Here is a 16439-nt window from a genome sequence, read left to right as displayed (position 1 = left end):
CAGATATATTTAAAAAACTAAATTGTCTAAATTTAAGCTTACAAGGGAAAAATACTAATATTTTATTTATTTCTGATAAAATCAATGCTTTTAAAAAGAAAATACTTCTGTGGAAAAATTATATCGACGATGACAAATTTGAAATGTTTTCATGTTTATCAAAATTCCTCAGTGATAATGATGTGGATATTAATATGATAAAAGAAATTATAACTACTCATCTAATAAGTTTACAAACAAACTTTAATGCACGGCTTGAAGATTTCCCAGAAGAAAGTCTAGGTTGGATAAGAAATCCATTTCATTTTAATATCAATGAAATAAAATTAGGAAATTTAAAAATAAGCGAAGAACTTACTGACTTGTCATCAGATGAAAATCTACGTATCAAATTTCAAGAAAATGCATGTGATACATTTTGGATTTCCATCAAATCTGAATATCCAGAATTATCAAAACAAGCAATATCAATTTTATTTCCTTTTGCATCAACTTATTTATGCGAAACAGCATTTTCAACACTAACGATAATTAAAAACAAATATCGCTCCAGATTAAATGTTGAAGCTGATTTAAGAGTAGCAGTGTCAAATATCAAACCAAACATAGAATCAATCATGTCTACAATGCAAGCTCAGGTCTTTCATTAAAATAATTAAATAGTAATTTTATAATTTTAAAAATATTAAAATTTTGATTATCATTATAATAATACATTTTTTTAATTTTTGATTTTATAAAACTTTAAATTTGTATTTTTTTCATGTTTTTGATTAATTAAATTAAAGAAATATTAATATATTGCCTAAAATTAACGATTTAATGTATATGAATAAAACGTGTGTATACATTAAGACTATCAAGTAAATTTATATTATACACTTGCATAATGTTGGCAGGAAGAGTGGTCGTATTATCAAAATAAATCATTTTGGGGGGGTCGTGGATCAAAAAAGGTTGCGCACCACTGATTTACACCTTACTCATAAATAAAGGAAAAGGATTAATAAAGAAAATGACATTATAGATGAATATAAATATATTATAAAAAAAAAAAACTTTTACATGGAAGAGGAAAGCTCGTACGGGCGTAAAACCTCCACCTTTTTATAGTTTCGCCTTCAAAACATGGCGAATTTTCCACACGCGGATTTATAAAAATTGGTAACAGTGGGGAAAATTCCACTGACGAATACCGGCCAAGGTATAATAGTAATAATAAGAACATACATTTTTTTTATAATACATTATCGACCATTTGGATAATTGGTCGTCGTTCCAAGACGCACCGGCATGGTCCGGTCTACTCGTGCATGTTGCGGACGACGGAACAGCTACACAAAAAGTGAGCCAGTATAATATTTTTCAGAACTATACGAAAACTAGCTCATTGAAATAATAATAATAATAATAATAATTATAATAATTAGCCGATACTCGTTATCATGCAATTACTACATGGCCACCCACTAACATACCACACACAACCGGATAGAAAGGTGTGCAATTACAGAAGTCGGAGGGACTTCCAAAGTGTTTTCGTCTATCGGTGTTATAGGTGATGAAGTGGTCGCGCATTTATTTAAGATGGTTATGATTTAATAAGGAAAACCAATACGGACACTAATCTATTTTTGATCGTTACACACTCATGTCTAAACTTTTAAATGACACACACAACAAATAATTCAGTCACCCAAAACTCTATCATGATCCTTTCATGGAACGCGAATGGACTAAAAAACCATAAAGATGAATTCCTCATTACACTCCAAGAAAAAATAATTGATATCGCTTTAATATCCGAGACCCATTTCACTGATAGTTACTCTCTTAATATATCAGGTTTTCGTCTGCATCAAACCAACCATCCGGACAAGACTGCCCACGCAGGCGCTGCTATCTATGTTAGGACTTCACTCACATCGCATCCACTCCAAAAATTTCAAACCGACTATATACAGTCGTGCGCAGTATCCATAATAATCAACAATATACCTATTTTAATAGCAGCCATTTACTGTCCTCCTAAAAATAATATATCCACTAACCAATTTAATATCTATTTTAATACCCTCGGACACAACTTTATAGTCGGTGGTGACATAAACTCTAAAAATATTCAATGGGGATGCCGGGTTACAAACCCTCGTGGAAACTCACTTTTAAATAGTGTAATAAGCAAAAACTTACAAGTAATCTCATCTACCAACCCGACTTATTGGCCAACTTCCTCTCGTAAACGACTGGATATATTAGATATATTTGTAACCAAAATTCCCAGCACATTCCATTCATTAATTACAAATCTACACGCTTCATGCTCAGAACATTCCCCATACTACTCTCAGTCGACTGCCAGCCTCTGTCCAACCAACATAGCCCAACACCATTACACTTTCATATCAACTGGGATAACTTCCATAAGTCAATACTGGAAAAAACTAATCTAAAAGTCCGCCTTAAGACAAGCAATGATATCGATGAAGCAGTGAATCTTTTTACATCCAACATCCAAACTTCAGCATGGGAATCAGCGCTACTTACGCAATTACACACATGTAACATGATCATTCCCCTATACATCCGTAGTCTCATAGCACAAAAACGTCGCGCTCACTGCCTATGGCAAAGATCAAAATATCCCACTGAAAAATCCCACCACAATATGCTTGCGCAAAAACTCAAACGGACCCTAGCAAACTACAGAAACAAATCTTATACTAACCATTTAGAAACACTTACGACTAAAGACGGTCTTCTCTGGAAGGCTACCAAACAACTTCTTCGTATACGAAATCCCCCAGCCATCCTACGCAATACAAATTGAAATTGAAACTCTGATGAGGACAAAACTAACATATTTGCAAACCATCTCGCTGATATTTTTCAACCTCATAATACCATTCTCCTTCCGGAAAAAAACTAATATAGTTAAACAATTTCTCAACTCATCACTACAAATGTCCCTTCCACCAAAACATATATCTCCTGCTGAAGTTCGCTGTAAAATATCAAAACTCCCCAGGAAAAACTCTCCTGGCTATGATCTAATAACTTTTGAAATACTCAACCAGTTTCCAAAAAAAAGTTATTGTACTTCTCACCTATATATTTAACTCAATGCTCCGATTATCTTACTTTCCTATGTTATGGAAGTTTTCTACTATCATACTCAGTCTCAAAACAAAAAAACCACTCAACTGTTCATCATCATATAGACCTATTAGCCTGCTTCCAATATTGTCGAAAGTGTTCGAAAAAATATTATTAAAAAGAATCTTAAATATTATCGCTGAATCAAAAATCTTACCTGACTCCCAGTTTGGTTTTCGTACCAAGCATTCCACGATACATCAAAGTCACCGTATAGTAGATAAAATATAATTTTCTCTAGAAGAAAAACAATATTGCACTGGGGCCTTCATAGACGTTTCTCAAGCGTTTGACTGAGTCTGGCACGCAGGGCTTTTATTTAAGTTGAAATTCATCTTACCGTCTACTTATTATCTTTTACTAAAATCCTACATAGAAGATCGTTTTTTCTCGGTACGTTACGGTTCATCCATCTATTCACCAAAACCTATAAATGCAGGAGTCCCCCCAAGGCGCAGTCACTGCTCCTCTGTTATTTAATATTTTCGTATCTGATCAACCCACACTGCCCACTAGCCTCATCACTGACTTTGCCGATGACAAAGCTATTATAACCGATAGTCACGATCCATCCATTGCTTCCTCGCATATTCAGGAACATCTATCTCTCCTCGAAAAATAGTATAAAGAGTGAGGTGTGAAAATAAACGAATTTAAATCTATCAATGTACCTTTAATCTTAAGAAAGGAATATGCCCACATATTCCTTTAAATAAGAAAATCTTGCCAACCGCACAGAGCACTCGCTATCTAGGCATAATTATTGATCAACGCCTCACATGGTCTCATCTTCGCAACAAACTTTTATCCTTAAACAATCGTTTTCGTCTTCTCCGCTCTCTCCTAACCTCCAACCACATAAAACTACTAATCAAGCTACTAATATATAAACTTCACCTTAAACCAATGTGGACTTACGGAATTCAATTATGGGGCCCTGCAAAAATTTCAAACACTAACCGTATTCAACGCTTTCAATCCAAAACGCTCCTAGTTATAACTAAAGCACTTTTTTACGTATCCAACCAGACTCTATATAACGATCTTGCCATCTCACCCGTCTGTGATGTAGCTAGAACTTTTTATAGACAATTTAACTTATCTGCTAAAAACTACGGTAATCCCCTAATCAAAGGACTTGCATCGGTAAACATACTCGACAATCCTAAAAAAAAACTAAAAAAGCGGTGGTGTCGGGACCTATTAATTTAGTTAATTGCCTAATTGTATTTATAATTTTATTGTAAACTCATAAAAATGTACATAAATCGCTGACAAAGTGTCTTCACTGGAAGGCTTCTTAAATCTGTCCCTTCTCCAAGCTACTTTTTATTCACTTATCTATTTTACTTACTGTTCAATTTTATGTAACAGATTGTAAAAAAAAAAATATTTATTCTGAGTATGCTAGGTGGTCTGGTTGTATTATTTTGGATCCATTAATAAATCCAGTTCTATTTTTTTGACGCGCTTTTGAAGTTAGCTGAACATTAATATTTTTTTTTTGTACTTTTTTTCCCCAAATTTACCAATAAAGCTGTTAGTTGGGCATTACTGCGAAATTTCTATAATACATTATTAGTTTTTTTTTTTTAAATATTTATCATCGAATAATCTTTGTTCGTCGAAACTTATTCAAGAACCTTATTCAAATTGTCTTTTAAACGTTCTGCTTCAGCTTCATACTTATTTTCAATATTAATGTCTATAGTATTACTACCCATAGTGTATTAATTTAGACTATCACATGATTTGTTTGCATTAAAATATTTTCTTTCTGCACCTTGTGTGTAAACTGTCAAATGTTGTTGTAGGCAAAGTCATATTATTGAAAAATTGTTCATCATCTTTATTTAAAAACCCTAATGCGATTTCGGCTAAATGTATTCTGTCAGTTGTAGATGAAGTCGGAGCAATTACAATATTAGAAAATATTTCATACACTGCGCATAAATATGGATTCACACATGTTTATATCTGAACACATTATGTATAATACATTGTCATCAGTTGATGATTGAACTGAAAATATATTTGTATCTATTTGAATTACAATCAGATTTATAGAAGCATGGACGAATTTTAAACATGATAATTCAATTTTTGTTACACGTTTAATCACGAATTATAGACGAATTTTATGAAATCGTTCAATAACTATAGATATGAACACATATGTTAATGCACACATATTAAACGCTTTATATTTTACTAATACTATGTCTTTAAATATCCTCATTGTTGATTCAAAAATATTGTTGGTGTTTTTACCTCAAATAGACAATTTTAAACAATAACATAAACATGGTGTCTTTCTTTGTCATAATTTTTCTATGTATTTGATATAATTTATATATTTTTTAAATATATTATCAAAATTAAGTGTTTTTATTGCTAACAAATTTATTAAATATTAGCGACCTGTCCCGGCATGTGAATTATCTGGATCTGCAATAAAATAAATTTGTAGAAATTTGTGATCATCTGGTCGATTTGGTAGCAAGCTCCCAGCTAAGTGATACACTTGCCCTTGAGTTTAAAATGTAGGCATAAAACCATACTAAACGACTTGCTTACTTTGAAAGAAGTAATTTAAAACGCTTTATTATAATGGCATATATAGTGTATGAATTGTTTGGAGACCAATCGCGTGGACTACCCGAACGGCTATCCGTTGGACCTGAGTTCTGACGACAAAGCAAACGCGTTCAGCATCGATGACAAGACTTACGACGACGACACTGATCAGCCGGCCACAGTTTGGAAGATCAACGTGGTGGGCGAGCGTATGGCTAAACCGGTGGTCAATGGTCAAACGCAGGACGACAACGACGAGAACGATGAAGAAACCCTGATATAATGTTGGATCCATTTTAGTAATCACTGTAGCAATTTTTAAAAACCCTAAGGCTGGGGTCACACGGACGCACTAAGTACGCACGTTGTGACGGACGTAATATTTAACACACGTACTAAAGAGGGCACAAAAGCGTGTCAATATGACATCCGTTAAAATGTTGTAATCATTGATTTTGTATCTACTTGGTTGTAATGTTGTAAAAACGTATTACGTACTACTTTCACAAACTCTTTTTCTAAGTATGCATCTAGACGAAGTTTTTTCCTACAGTTCTTTAACCTATTTATTCCTGAAACAAAAACAGACTAAATGCGTATAAATTGTTTGGATTTCAGATAATCACCCGTAAGGAGAGGTGAAGTGGTTGGTTCAGGTGGAGGAAGAATTTCTTCTAATTTTACTTTTCCTTGTAAGCAACACATGACTTTCGATGAGGGCCGTCCCGAAGATGAAAATCAAGGGGGGGGGGAGGAGTGAATAATATGAAAAATGCCGACTACAATTTTTTTACTCCATGTAAGTAATATAATTAACTATATGTAGTCATATTTTTACTTTTTAACATGCATATATGTGTCAGTGTCGCACATTCTTATAATTGACAATTTAATTATATATATATAATAATATTTTATATTGTATAATAAGGAATACCTATTATAAATTTTATTCATGTATACACTGTATTACGAAATATGTTATCTTTGTTTTCCATACCTAAGTAAAATTAGATCCTCCTTAGTTATATTGAATAAATAAGTGCATACGTTATTCAGTAATCACCTGGTACAATGGTGGACGATGGTACCTACGTACAGCACGGTAGTAGACGAATAATCATGGTACGCGTACCTCTTGAGGGTACTCGAGATTTTTTAAGGGGCACGAGTCTGGCCAACAAACCTTTAAATTTAAATAATTTATGTGGAAAATGGTTATTCAAGTTTAATATATGTTAAAAGTAAATATAGAACCCTATATTGATCAATTGTGCCAACAAAAACAAGCTCACCCTTCTCACTAATTTTATTGAAAGTAAGCTCTTTTTGTTTTTAACATTGTTTGTGTGTTAGTTTTTCATGAAATAAAAATGCACGCAAATTTTAAAATTGTTTTATATTTATTTTAGTTTACTAACTAAGAAAGGGTATCTAAAAAAGTTTATTGATAAAAAGGGGTACAGTATTTATAAAAATTTGAGTTTCTTGCTTAAAACTGACAAACTGTAAACTAGATTGAAATATACTACATACCCACACAATATTTTATTGTTATTGTATTTTCGCTGCAGCCTGCTGATATTTTTATTATTGTAAAGATTCGGTGAAATTCAAATAATATCTGGGTATCCCTGAAAAATTGTTGATAAGTCTCTGTGTCGTCGAATTTAAACAAATTAATTTCAGTTTTGCCGTGTATATAAAAATACCAATTATTTTATAATAAAATAAAAATAGTATACTATAAAATAAATAACAACAATTTCCAATATATAAGGGCTTTTTTTTTAAAGTCGGGGATGTCCAGATATGAAGGACACCCCTCCGAAATACGCCACTGCGTACACCGCACATGGTTGCAAAAACTAATAGCTTATGAGGACCTTTAACCATATTTTCTACTTGTTCTTTTTTATTTTATATTATGATTATTTCTTGCATTAAACAGTAAAAATTAAGAGTCGACTCAGCAACATAGACAAGAATACTCGGCAATTCAATACAACATTACCAAGTACCAACACTGAAAATTAATTTAGGTGTAGTGTGTGATAATTTGTCGGCTGAAAAACATTTTATAATTTTATAGATTTGATTGATACATTAAGATTTAAGTTCAAATCATGACTTGGTTTAGATATGATTTGACTTATCAATTGAGAATTAAGAGCTGATTTAGTGAATTGGGAGTTGACTCGATGAATTGACTGAAGTGGATTGAATCGATTCATCAAAGTGCGTCACAATTCCTATCTCTATTGATTACAGATACTGGCTGTATAGAAATCATCTCGTCAGTGTTTCGTTACATTGTAACAACATTAATCAACATATAACTACTATAAGCAACAGCGCCATAATTTTTCAATTTCATTACACGATATTTAGTGACTTTAATATTTCTCGTTATTATATTTAGTGTAAAGATATCAATAATATACAAACATTTTCGACCTTTCTATAACTAACTGGTTCTGATCGATAGTTGAACCGTTACGAACAATTCGACTTTGACGATTTGAATTTTTTCTACAGGTATAGTTTGATAGTAAGTGCGAAATGCAGCTATTCACACAAGTAGTTTTGACCACGTGCACAATATGGGCTTTGACGGGTGCCTCCGTCTTGAACTTGACGCCGTGTTCACCATCCATTTACAAAATTATGTCTTCGGGAAAAACTCAAGGCAGTAGGACCCGAACGCGGAGTCCAAGATCCTGTTGCTTTCTGGGAAAATGGACATGGTCGCGGTCGTCGTCCCCGGCGCCATCCAGTGTTTCACCGACCACGTTTTCTCGGATCTCGGTATCATCGAGCTACCACTCGAGTACTTTTGCAGAGACGCATAAGCCACCAATGCCCGTATCGACGGTGACAGCGCATCCAGTGTCTCTGAACTCGATGCGTACGACATCCGTGAACATGACATGCTCGGTGACTGGAGACGTAGGTAGTAACTGTTCCGCAATCTCGCAGCTGTGCAACGCTATTGTGTACGCGGTCACGATGAAGCAATGGCAAATCGGGTCGGCGCCCGCAACAAACCCTGGTCTGCGTAAGTGGCCACGACGGAGATTGCCGAAAAAAATGACCATGACCACCGGATATGTCAATTGGTTGCCCGGCGGTAACCTGCAGCCAGCGGATGGTTATAAGGATCCGATCGTAGCGCAGGAGACCAATCGCGTGGACTACCCGAACGGCTATCCGTTGGACCTGAGTTCTGACGACAAAGCAAACGCGTTCACCATCGATGACAAGACTTACGACGACGACACTGATCAGCCGGCCACAGTTTGGAAGATCAACGTGGTGGGCGAGCGTATGGCTAAACCGGTGGTCAATGGTCAAACGCAGGACGACAACGACGAGAACGATGAAGAAACCCTGATATAATGTTGGATCCATTTTAGTAATCGCTGTAGCAATTTTTAAAACCCTAAGGCTGGGGTCACACGGACGCACTCAGTACGCACGTTGTGACGGACGTAATATTTAACATTATTATGTTTATAATAATAATAATACTAATTATTATTTTTGTATTATATTATAATTACTTGTGGACGGGTTAGGATCATCTGGATGGGATACAACGTGCGTATTGTATATATGACAATGCGGCCGTGTGACCACGCAACCGACGTTCACATTTAAAACAATACAATTTTAAAATCTCTCAACGACCCTGGAATTTCTTCACAACACAGGACTACTCACCAAATTTTTATCTTTATACCTATTAACTGTCTTTATCTTTTCGTTTTATGTTTATTCTATTTATATATAAAATGACTAATCACGTATAATACTGTATAATAATAAATAATATTATGTTTGTCCAATGGGTTAAGAAGCCGCAGACTTTGTTTCGTTAATAAAAAAAAAAAAATTAATTTTTTTACTTAATATGTTCGACGTTTGTTATACGTGCGTTTAAGAAATAATACGACGATAAAATTTGACATGCATTATTTTTTACTCGTGTGCCGTAATTCCCGTAGTTCTACGATGCACGTCAAAAAGTACGTGTGTATCGACGCATTTTATGCGTTTGTGTGGCCCTAGCCCAAAGCGTACCCGGAACAGAATATTGAGCAGAGAATTATAGCAAATTTAGGATATACAAACAGTAAATTTTGATTTATCAAAAACCTATACCATTATGTCACTTAAATATCACAGGTAAGGCTGTATTGAGGTCTGGTGGTGCCCCTAGCGAATCACTATATTTGCGCTCCCCCCCACCAATGGGAAATTTGCATTTTTTTACAACAAGTCATTTAAGATATATAAAGCATGAATAAAAACATTATATACAAGGTAATAATTACTAATAAACTTTAATAACTATTTATATTACTTTAAAATATAAATAATCAATACATTATAAAAACATGTAATTTTCTTCAAATATTTTTTTTACAATTGTGTTAGATGATTTTAAATTTATTTAATATAATATTACAATGGTACTTTTCTTGGTTTTATGGAGGCAAATTTATCAATGGCATTATCAAATGAAATTGTTTTAACTAGGTACATATTTTTCAAGGCCATTTACTTTTGATGGATATTGTAATATCATAAGCTAATATCCACGTATTATTATATTTTATGCGCGCTACTTAATAAGTAATTTAAAATATTATACAAATGTCATTACTAGAGCCCGGATTTATATTCATTTAAAAAGTGTCGAATATAATGCAAATATGCAAAAAAAAAATGGCTAAATATGCAATTATATGCATTATGTTGCACTTTATAAAATGTGTTTTTTTTTTAAAAATCACACTTATATACCAAATAAAATTCTAAATATTTTATCAAAAACAAAAAAAATGGTAATATCGACTGCTTTATATTTCAAATAATTTAAATCGATCTAAAACTTTTAGGAAACTTTAAAATGATAATATAAATAAAAAAAAAAACTAAAAATAAATATTTTAGATCATTTGAAGTTACCTACTCTCAAAAAATTAATAGAAAACTTAAAAAAAATACAAATCTTTTAAAATAACATTTTTGAAACTTTAAATATTTTAAACATTAATAATATAAAGTTTAAAACTTGTCAGAACAACACTTAAAATTAAAATATTAAAATAGGTTCTATTAATAATTTTCATAACAGTGAACAATAATATATTTTTCCATATTTTCTGATGTCATTGAAGTTCTTTTTTCAGAATTTTTTTTTAGGATTGACTTATAGGTACTAAAAGACCTTTCTATATCCACCGAAGTTATCGATGCAAACATCATACTTGAATACATAGAAGTTACGTTCGGTGGCATAATACTGTTTTCTTTCCCTGACAAAATGGCTGTTATTTGCCACAGCGTATATGAAGGGGAGGCATAGGGGAATTTGCCCCCCCCCCCCCGATGTTTCGTACTTTTTTTGAATATAATACATTGATTTATTTAAAAAATGTAATGTATAAAAAATTAAGAATATAAATTACTAGTCTATCATTATAATAAGTTTTCATTATAACTTAGTCGCGATTTGCACCTTGCCCGTTACTCACATTATCATACGTACGCTCCTTTTAATTGTTGTGATCCCAATATTATTTCGTGTTCGAATGTGACAAGTTTACTTCGTAAAAATTCAAAATCACCAAGCTTATAATATATAACTTATAAAAATGCAACAGCGCTCAATGCGCGTTATTTTCAAAATGTTAAAAAATTTTATGCGTTTAAAACCAACCAATTACCGTTTATACAAATACAATATTGGTCGCGCTATCGCTGCAACGTACGTGACCTTTATTCTCAAGATAATATGTCGTGGCCTTCAAATATATCACCGAAATAGAAAAATAAAAATAATAATAATACACTATCTACTCATTTAAAAACAACTAATGATCTTGTAGACGTTATTGAAAATATGGACGACGATTCGAATAATTGGTACGAAGTCAAATTATCAAAGGACGGTAAACGAAATCATTCTAGCTCTTTCGAACAAAACACTCCATGATCACCGGTGAAGAAAAATAAAGTTTTTTTTTTCTGCAAATCGTTACGAAGTATTATCACAAAACGATCATGATACTATGCTCCCAACGATTGATACAACTAATATTAATATTAAAAAACCTGTAGCATCCCTACACGTTGAACCTAAGTTTGTTCTATCTCCACCAATATTCTCAAGACTATTACACGTTACATTTACTGATCTGTACACAAAACTCATTGAGATTATTGGTATCGACAATTTCCACTGCAAAGCTCTGGCAGACCACCTCAAAATTATGACAACCAATTCAGATTCATACTGAACTCTGGTCCGTTTCTTAAGAGAGGAAAAAGTTTAATTTCACACCTACCAGTTCAAAGAAGATAAACCATATCGAGTTGTCATTCACAATCTTCACTCAATTACTCCGCCGGAGTTAATCAAATCCGAACTCGAACAACGTCTATTTATAGTCAGGCAGGTTTCAGCCATCCTGCACATAGTAAATAAAAATCCACTACCTTTGTTCTTTGTGGACCTCGAACCAATCAGCCAATCCAATGACATCTTCCAACTCACGTCCTTTCTCCACACAAAAATTAAGGTGAAGGAACCTTATAAGACTAAAACTGTTAGTCAATGCATTAATTGCCAAGTATATGGACACATCAAATCGTACTGTGGCTATCCAGCTCACTGCGTTCGCTGCGGTGGTCATCATTTATCAGTAGACTGTCCGAACACCTATGATGCCCAACCCAAGTGCGCTCTCTGCTCTGGCGATCATCCATCAAATTACAAAGGATACCCCCTTTATAAGGATCTACAACGAAAAAAAAAAGTCAAAATCAAGTAATCACTTAACTAATAATTTTAGATTTAAAAATACTTATGTATAAGATACCCTCACAGTGAAAGCCTCCAGGACATACCCTTTAGAATCGACTCCAACTTACGCCCAAGCTACTTCTAATTCTCATTCCAATCATACGGTACCTTCACCTAATCCAGACATAGACAAAATAATATCAACCTTTATTAATGAGTTTAAACAATTAATTAATCCTTTAATCGCCCTACTAAACAACATAACTTCAAAACTTCTAGATTAAAAATATGTCTTCTCCTACAAGGAACTCGCTTATGACTCTCCAATTTAATACTAACAACCTCAAAAATCACCAAAATTAATTACAGGTAGTACTACAGGAAAAACGTATCGATATTGCTCTAATATCAGAAACGCATTTCACTAAATATTCCCATGTTCCCATAAATGGGTATAATCTTCAAAAAACCAACCATCCAGATAATACTGCGTATGGAGGTGCTGCAATTTATAACAAAGCCTCCCTAGTATAACAAAATCTCCCTAACTTTTGTCAGCCAAATTTATAATCTTGTGCCATATTAATGCATCTCAATAACGTACCGACCACAATATCTGTAATATATTTTCTACCACGATATAATATGAACTTTCAAAATTACGTTGATTACTATAGCACACTTGGCCATAACTTTATTATAGGCGGTGACTACAACGCCAATCATTACAGCTAGGGCTGCTGCACAAACAACCCTAGAGGTAATGTACTTCATAATTTCATAACTCAGAAAAGCTTCAAGGTTCTTGCTCCCCCTGGACCAACTTATTAGCCAACCTCATTTGGCAAAAAACCCGATATACTCGACATTTTTGTTTCCAACACACCAAGCAGCATCTACTTCACGACTTCTAATCTACTTGAACCTAGCTCAGACCATTTAGCTGTCCTTCTAACTGTTAGTGTTGCTCCTCCAATTCGTTCTTGTCTACCAAAGCTTTTCCACTTGATCACTGATAAGTAAAAATTCCATGATTTGGTTAATCAAAACATTAACCTTAAAATTAGTCTTAAAACCACCCAAGAAATTGATGAAGCCGTTAATAATTTTACGATCGTTATTCAAACTGCAGCATGGGATGCTAGTATTATACACAGACAGCACATAAACCACTCCCCTTCAATTCCTAAACATATTCGTTTATTAATAGCTAACAAACGCAGAGCAAGGGCCCTATAACAACGATATTGCCTCCTTTCTCTCAAGCGTAACTTTAACAACCTGGCAAACTCTCTAAAAAAAATTCTTTCTAACCACAAAATTCAAGCACAAGCCAACTACCTTGCAAATTTGTTATCGAAAGACGGTGGCCTTTGGTTAGCCATTAATAAACCCATCCGGTAGATTTGCATCTTCAGACGCTGACAAAGCAGAACTGTTAAAAATTCACCTAGCAAAAATGTTCACGCCACATTCTGATATAAAAATTCCCCAACACGCAGCTTTAGTTAACAGATTTCTCGATAGCCCACTTCCACCTACTCTTCCATCGAAATATTTTACTCCCAACGATATTAAAAATGTAATTCAGAACTATAGCCTTAAGAAATCCCTTGGTTATGATCTTACCACAGCGGAAATAGCCAAATGCTTCCCAAGAAGATCAATTGTCTTGCTAACGGTTTTTAATAAATGCCTCTCTAAGATTAGCTTACTTTCCACAACTTAGGAAATTTTCAACAATAATTGTAATTCCAAAACCTAAAAACTCACTTGATATACCCTCTTCATATCGACCTATAAGTCTTTTGTCCTTTTTTGCAAACATTTTTGAAAGGCTTATTCTTAAAAGAATTCTGCCATACATTTCTTCAAGTAACATACTTCTGAACACTCAATTTGGCTTTTGTGCCTCCTATTCCACAACTCATCAACTGCATAGATTAGTAGATGCTATTTCGTTCTCTCTTGAAAAGAAATAACACTGCTCATGCGTGTTCCTTGATGTCTCACAAGCCTTCGATAGGGTTTGGCATGAAGGGCTGCTATATAAACTGAAAGCTTTTCTTCCCCAACATATTTCTTACTCATTAAATCTTACCTTTCGGATCGTCACTTTCAAATCAAGTTTGGCTCTTCCTTTTCAAATGTTGAAAAATTTGTGCAGGAGTCCTTCAAGGTGGCATTCTTTCACCAATACTATATAATATATATGCAGCAGTCCAACCTACCTCTCCAACATCTGTAGCTGAATTTGCGAATGATAAGGCAATTATATCAGTACATGAAGACCCACACATTGTTTCTTTAAATCTTCAAAACCACCTATACCTAATATCTGTCTGGTATGAAAAATGGCAAGTTCAAGTCAACCAATCAAAAGTCAATCATACTACGTTCACTCTTCGTCTTCCTCCCTACCCAGAAGTCCCCCTTAGTAACAAACCAATCCCTTCATCCCATTTGGTAAGTACATAGGCCTAACCTTTGACTGCCGCTTTACCTAGGTACTTCATATCAGAACTTAAAAACTCATCCTAAACGAACGACTAGGTTCAATTAAAACACTAATATCTAACAAACACACTAAACTAAACACCAAACTTCTCATGTATAAATCATTAATCAAGTCCATGTGAACTTATGGCCTACAATTATAAGGTAATGCAAAAAAAAACCAATATAAATAAAATACAAACCGTTCAAAATAAAATTTTAAGATTAATCACTAACGCCCCATCATATGTCTCCGACTACACTCTGTATGTAGATTTAAATATTAAAACAGTTCACGCTGAAGCAGTAACATATTACAAAATATTCCATAACAGACTTCCATATCATCTTGATCCCCTTATATCCAACTTAGCTTCTTGCACACAATTCCAGGCAATCCCACACGACGACTGAAAAGAAATTGGTGTCGAGATTTACTAAATGAATAAATTAAAATTATAAAAAAAAAATTATTAATAAACAAATAGGTAGTGCTTTCATTGGATGGCTTCTTCCCTCACGCTTTCATATACAAAATATTATATCATATATTCTTATTGTGCCCAAGGGTACAGGTTATATAATTCTTGTTAAAATAAAAAAAAAATAAATCATTATAATAAGAACATGAGCTATAGGTAATGAACTGTAAATTATTTTAGTTTGTATTGAAGAAAAATTAATTCCCCCCCCCCCATGGCCTCAACTCAAATACGCCCTTGTTATCAGCTTCGCGATTTAGAATATAAAATTTTTTCAATTAAATACAACAATTTTTCTTGAATTATTTTTCCTTTTTGTAATAATTTTTTTTTTATTCAATCACGATGTGATAATTTATAAAATGATAACAGTACGTATGTTTGTTAATACCTATCATGTATATTTGAGGCGATTACAAAATTTACAGTTAATTAAAATAATTAATTTATTAAAAACCATTAAATATGCAAGATATATGTATTTATGAACAAATATGCAATAAAAAATTTGGTGTTTAATTCGATGTGATATGAATCGTGGAAATTTTAAATCTCCATGGATGTGCATACACTTAGTACAAACAGTGCCGGTGCTAGAGGGGGGCAAGCGGTACGGCCTCACCGGGCCCTGCGCTTGTATGGGGCTCCACAGGGGTATATTTATGGAGGGGCTAAGGGGTCTTCAGCCCCCCTCCCCGAAATTCAGGAATTGTTTATTAAGTCTGCTTATTTAATGAGAGAAGATAGGTAATGAGGGTAGGAATGTTCACGGAATCGAAGGCGCCGCGGATGTCAACAAATGTGGCGACAAGGAATTCCTTATTATTAAAAGCATGGTAAATGTTACCAATGAAAGTCGAGAGGCATTCCATAGTACCCAAACCCTTCCTAAAGACAAACAAGTTTGCAGGTAA

General features: G+C 33.7%; 1 protein-coding gene across 2 annotated transcripts; it reads left to right on the top strand.

The window, feature by feature from the left end:
* The first annotated feature begins 6500 nt into the window (after positions 1-6500).
* Positions 6501-9591, top strand: LOC112685223. 2 transcript variants are annotated; one of them, XM_025557046.1, is made up of 2 exons: positions 6501-6532; positions 8272-9591. In XM_025557046.1, exon 2 carries the CDS (start codon positions 8296-8298, stop codon positions 9130-9132), a length of 837 nt encoding a protein of 278 aa, XP_025412831.1. In that variant the 5' UTR covers positions 6501-6532; positions 8272-8295; the 3' UTR covers positions 9133-9591. The 2 variants fall into 2 exon arrangements, with proteins under 2 accessions (XP_025412831.1, XP_025412832.1); XM_025557047.1 differs by lacking the exon at positions 6501-6532 and adding an exon at positions 7898-7971.
* The last annotated feature ends 6848 nt before the right edge of the window (positions 9592-16439 follow it).

The sequence above is a fragment of the Sipha flava genome, unplaced genomic scaffold (genome assembly GCF_003268045.1).
Source record: "Sipha flava isolate LNK unplaced genomic scaffold, YSA_version1 269_pilon_pilon, whole genome shotgun sequence".
NCBI classification, from domain to species: Eukaryota; Metazoa; Arthropoda; class Insecta; order Hemiptera; family Aphididae; genus Sipha; species Sipha flava.
The sequence above is the reverse complement of the archived record's forward strand: the minus strand, read 5'-3'. Positions and strand labels throughout refer to the sequence as shown.

Excerpts from the sequence above, each read along its gene's own strand:
- LOC112685223 (XM_025557046.1), top strand. The coding sequence starts at position 8,296 with ATGCAGCTATTCACACAAGTAGTTTTGACCACGTGCACAATATGGGCT.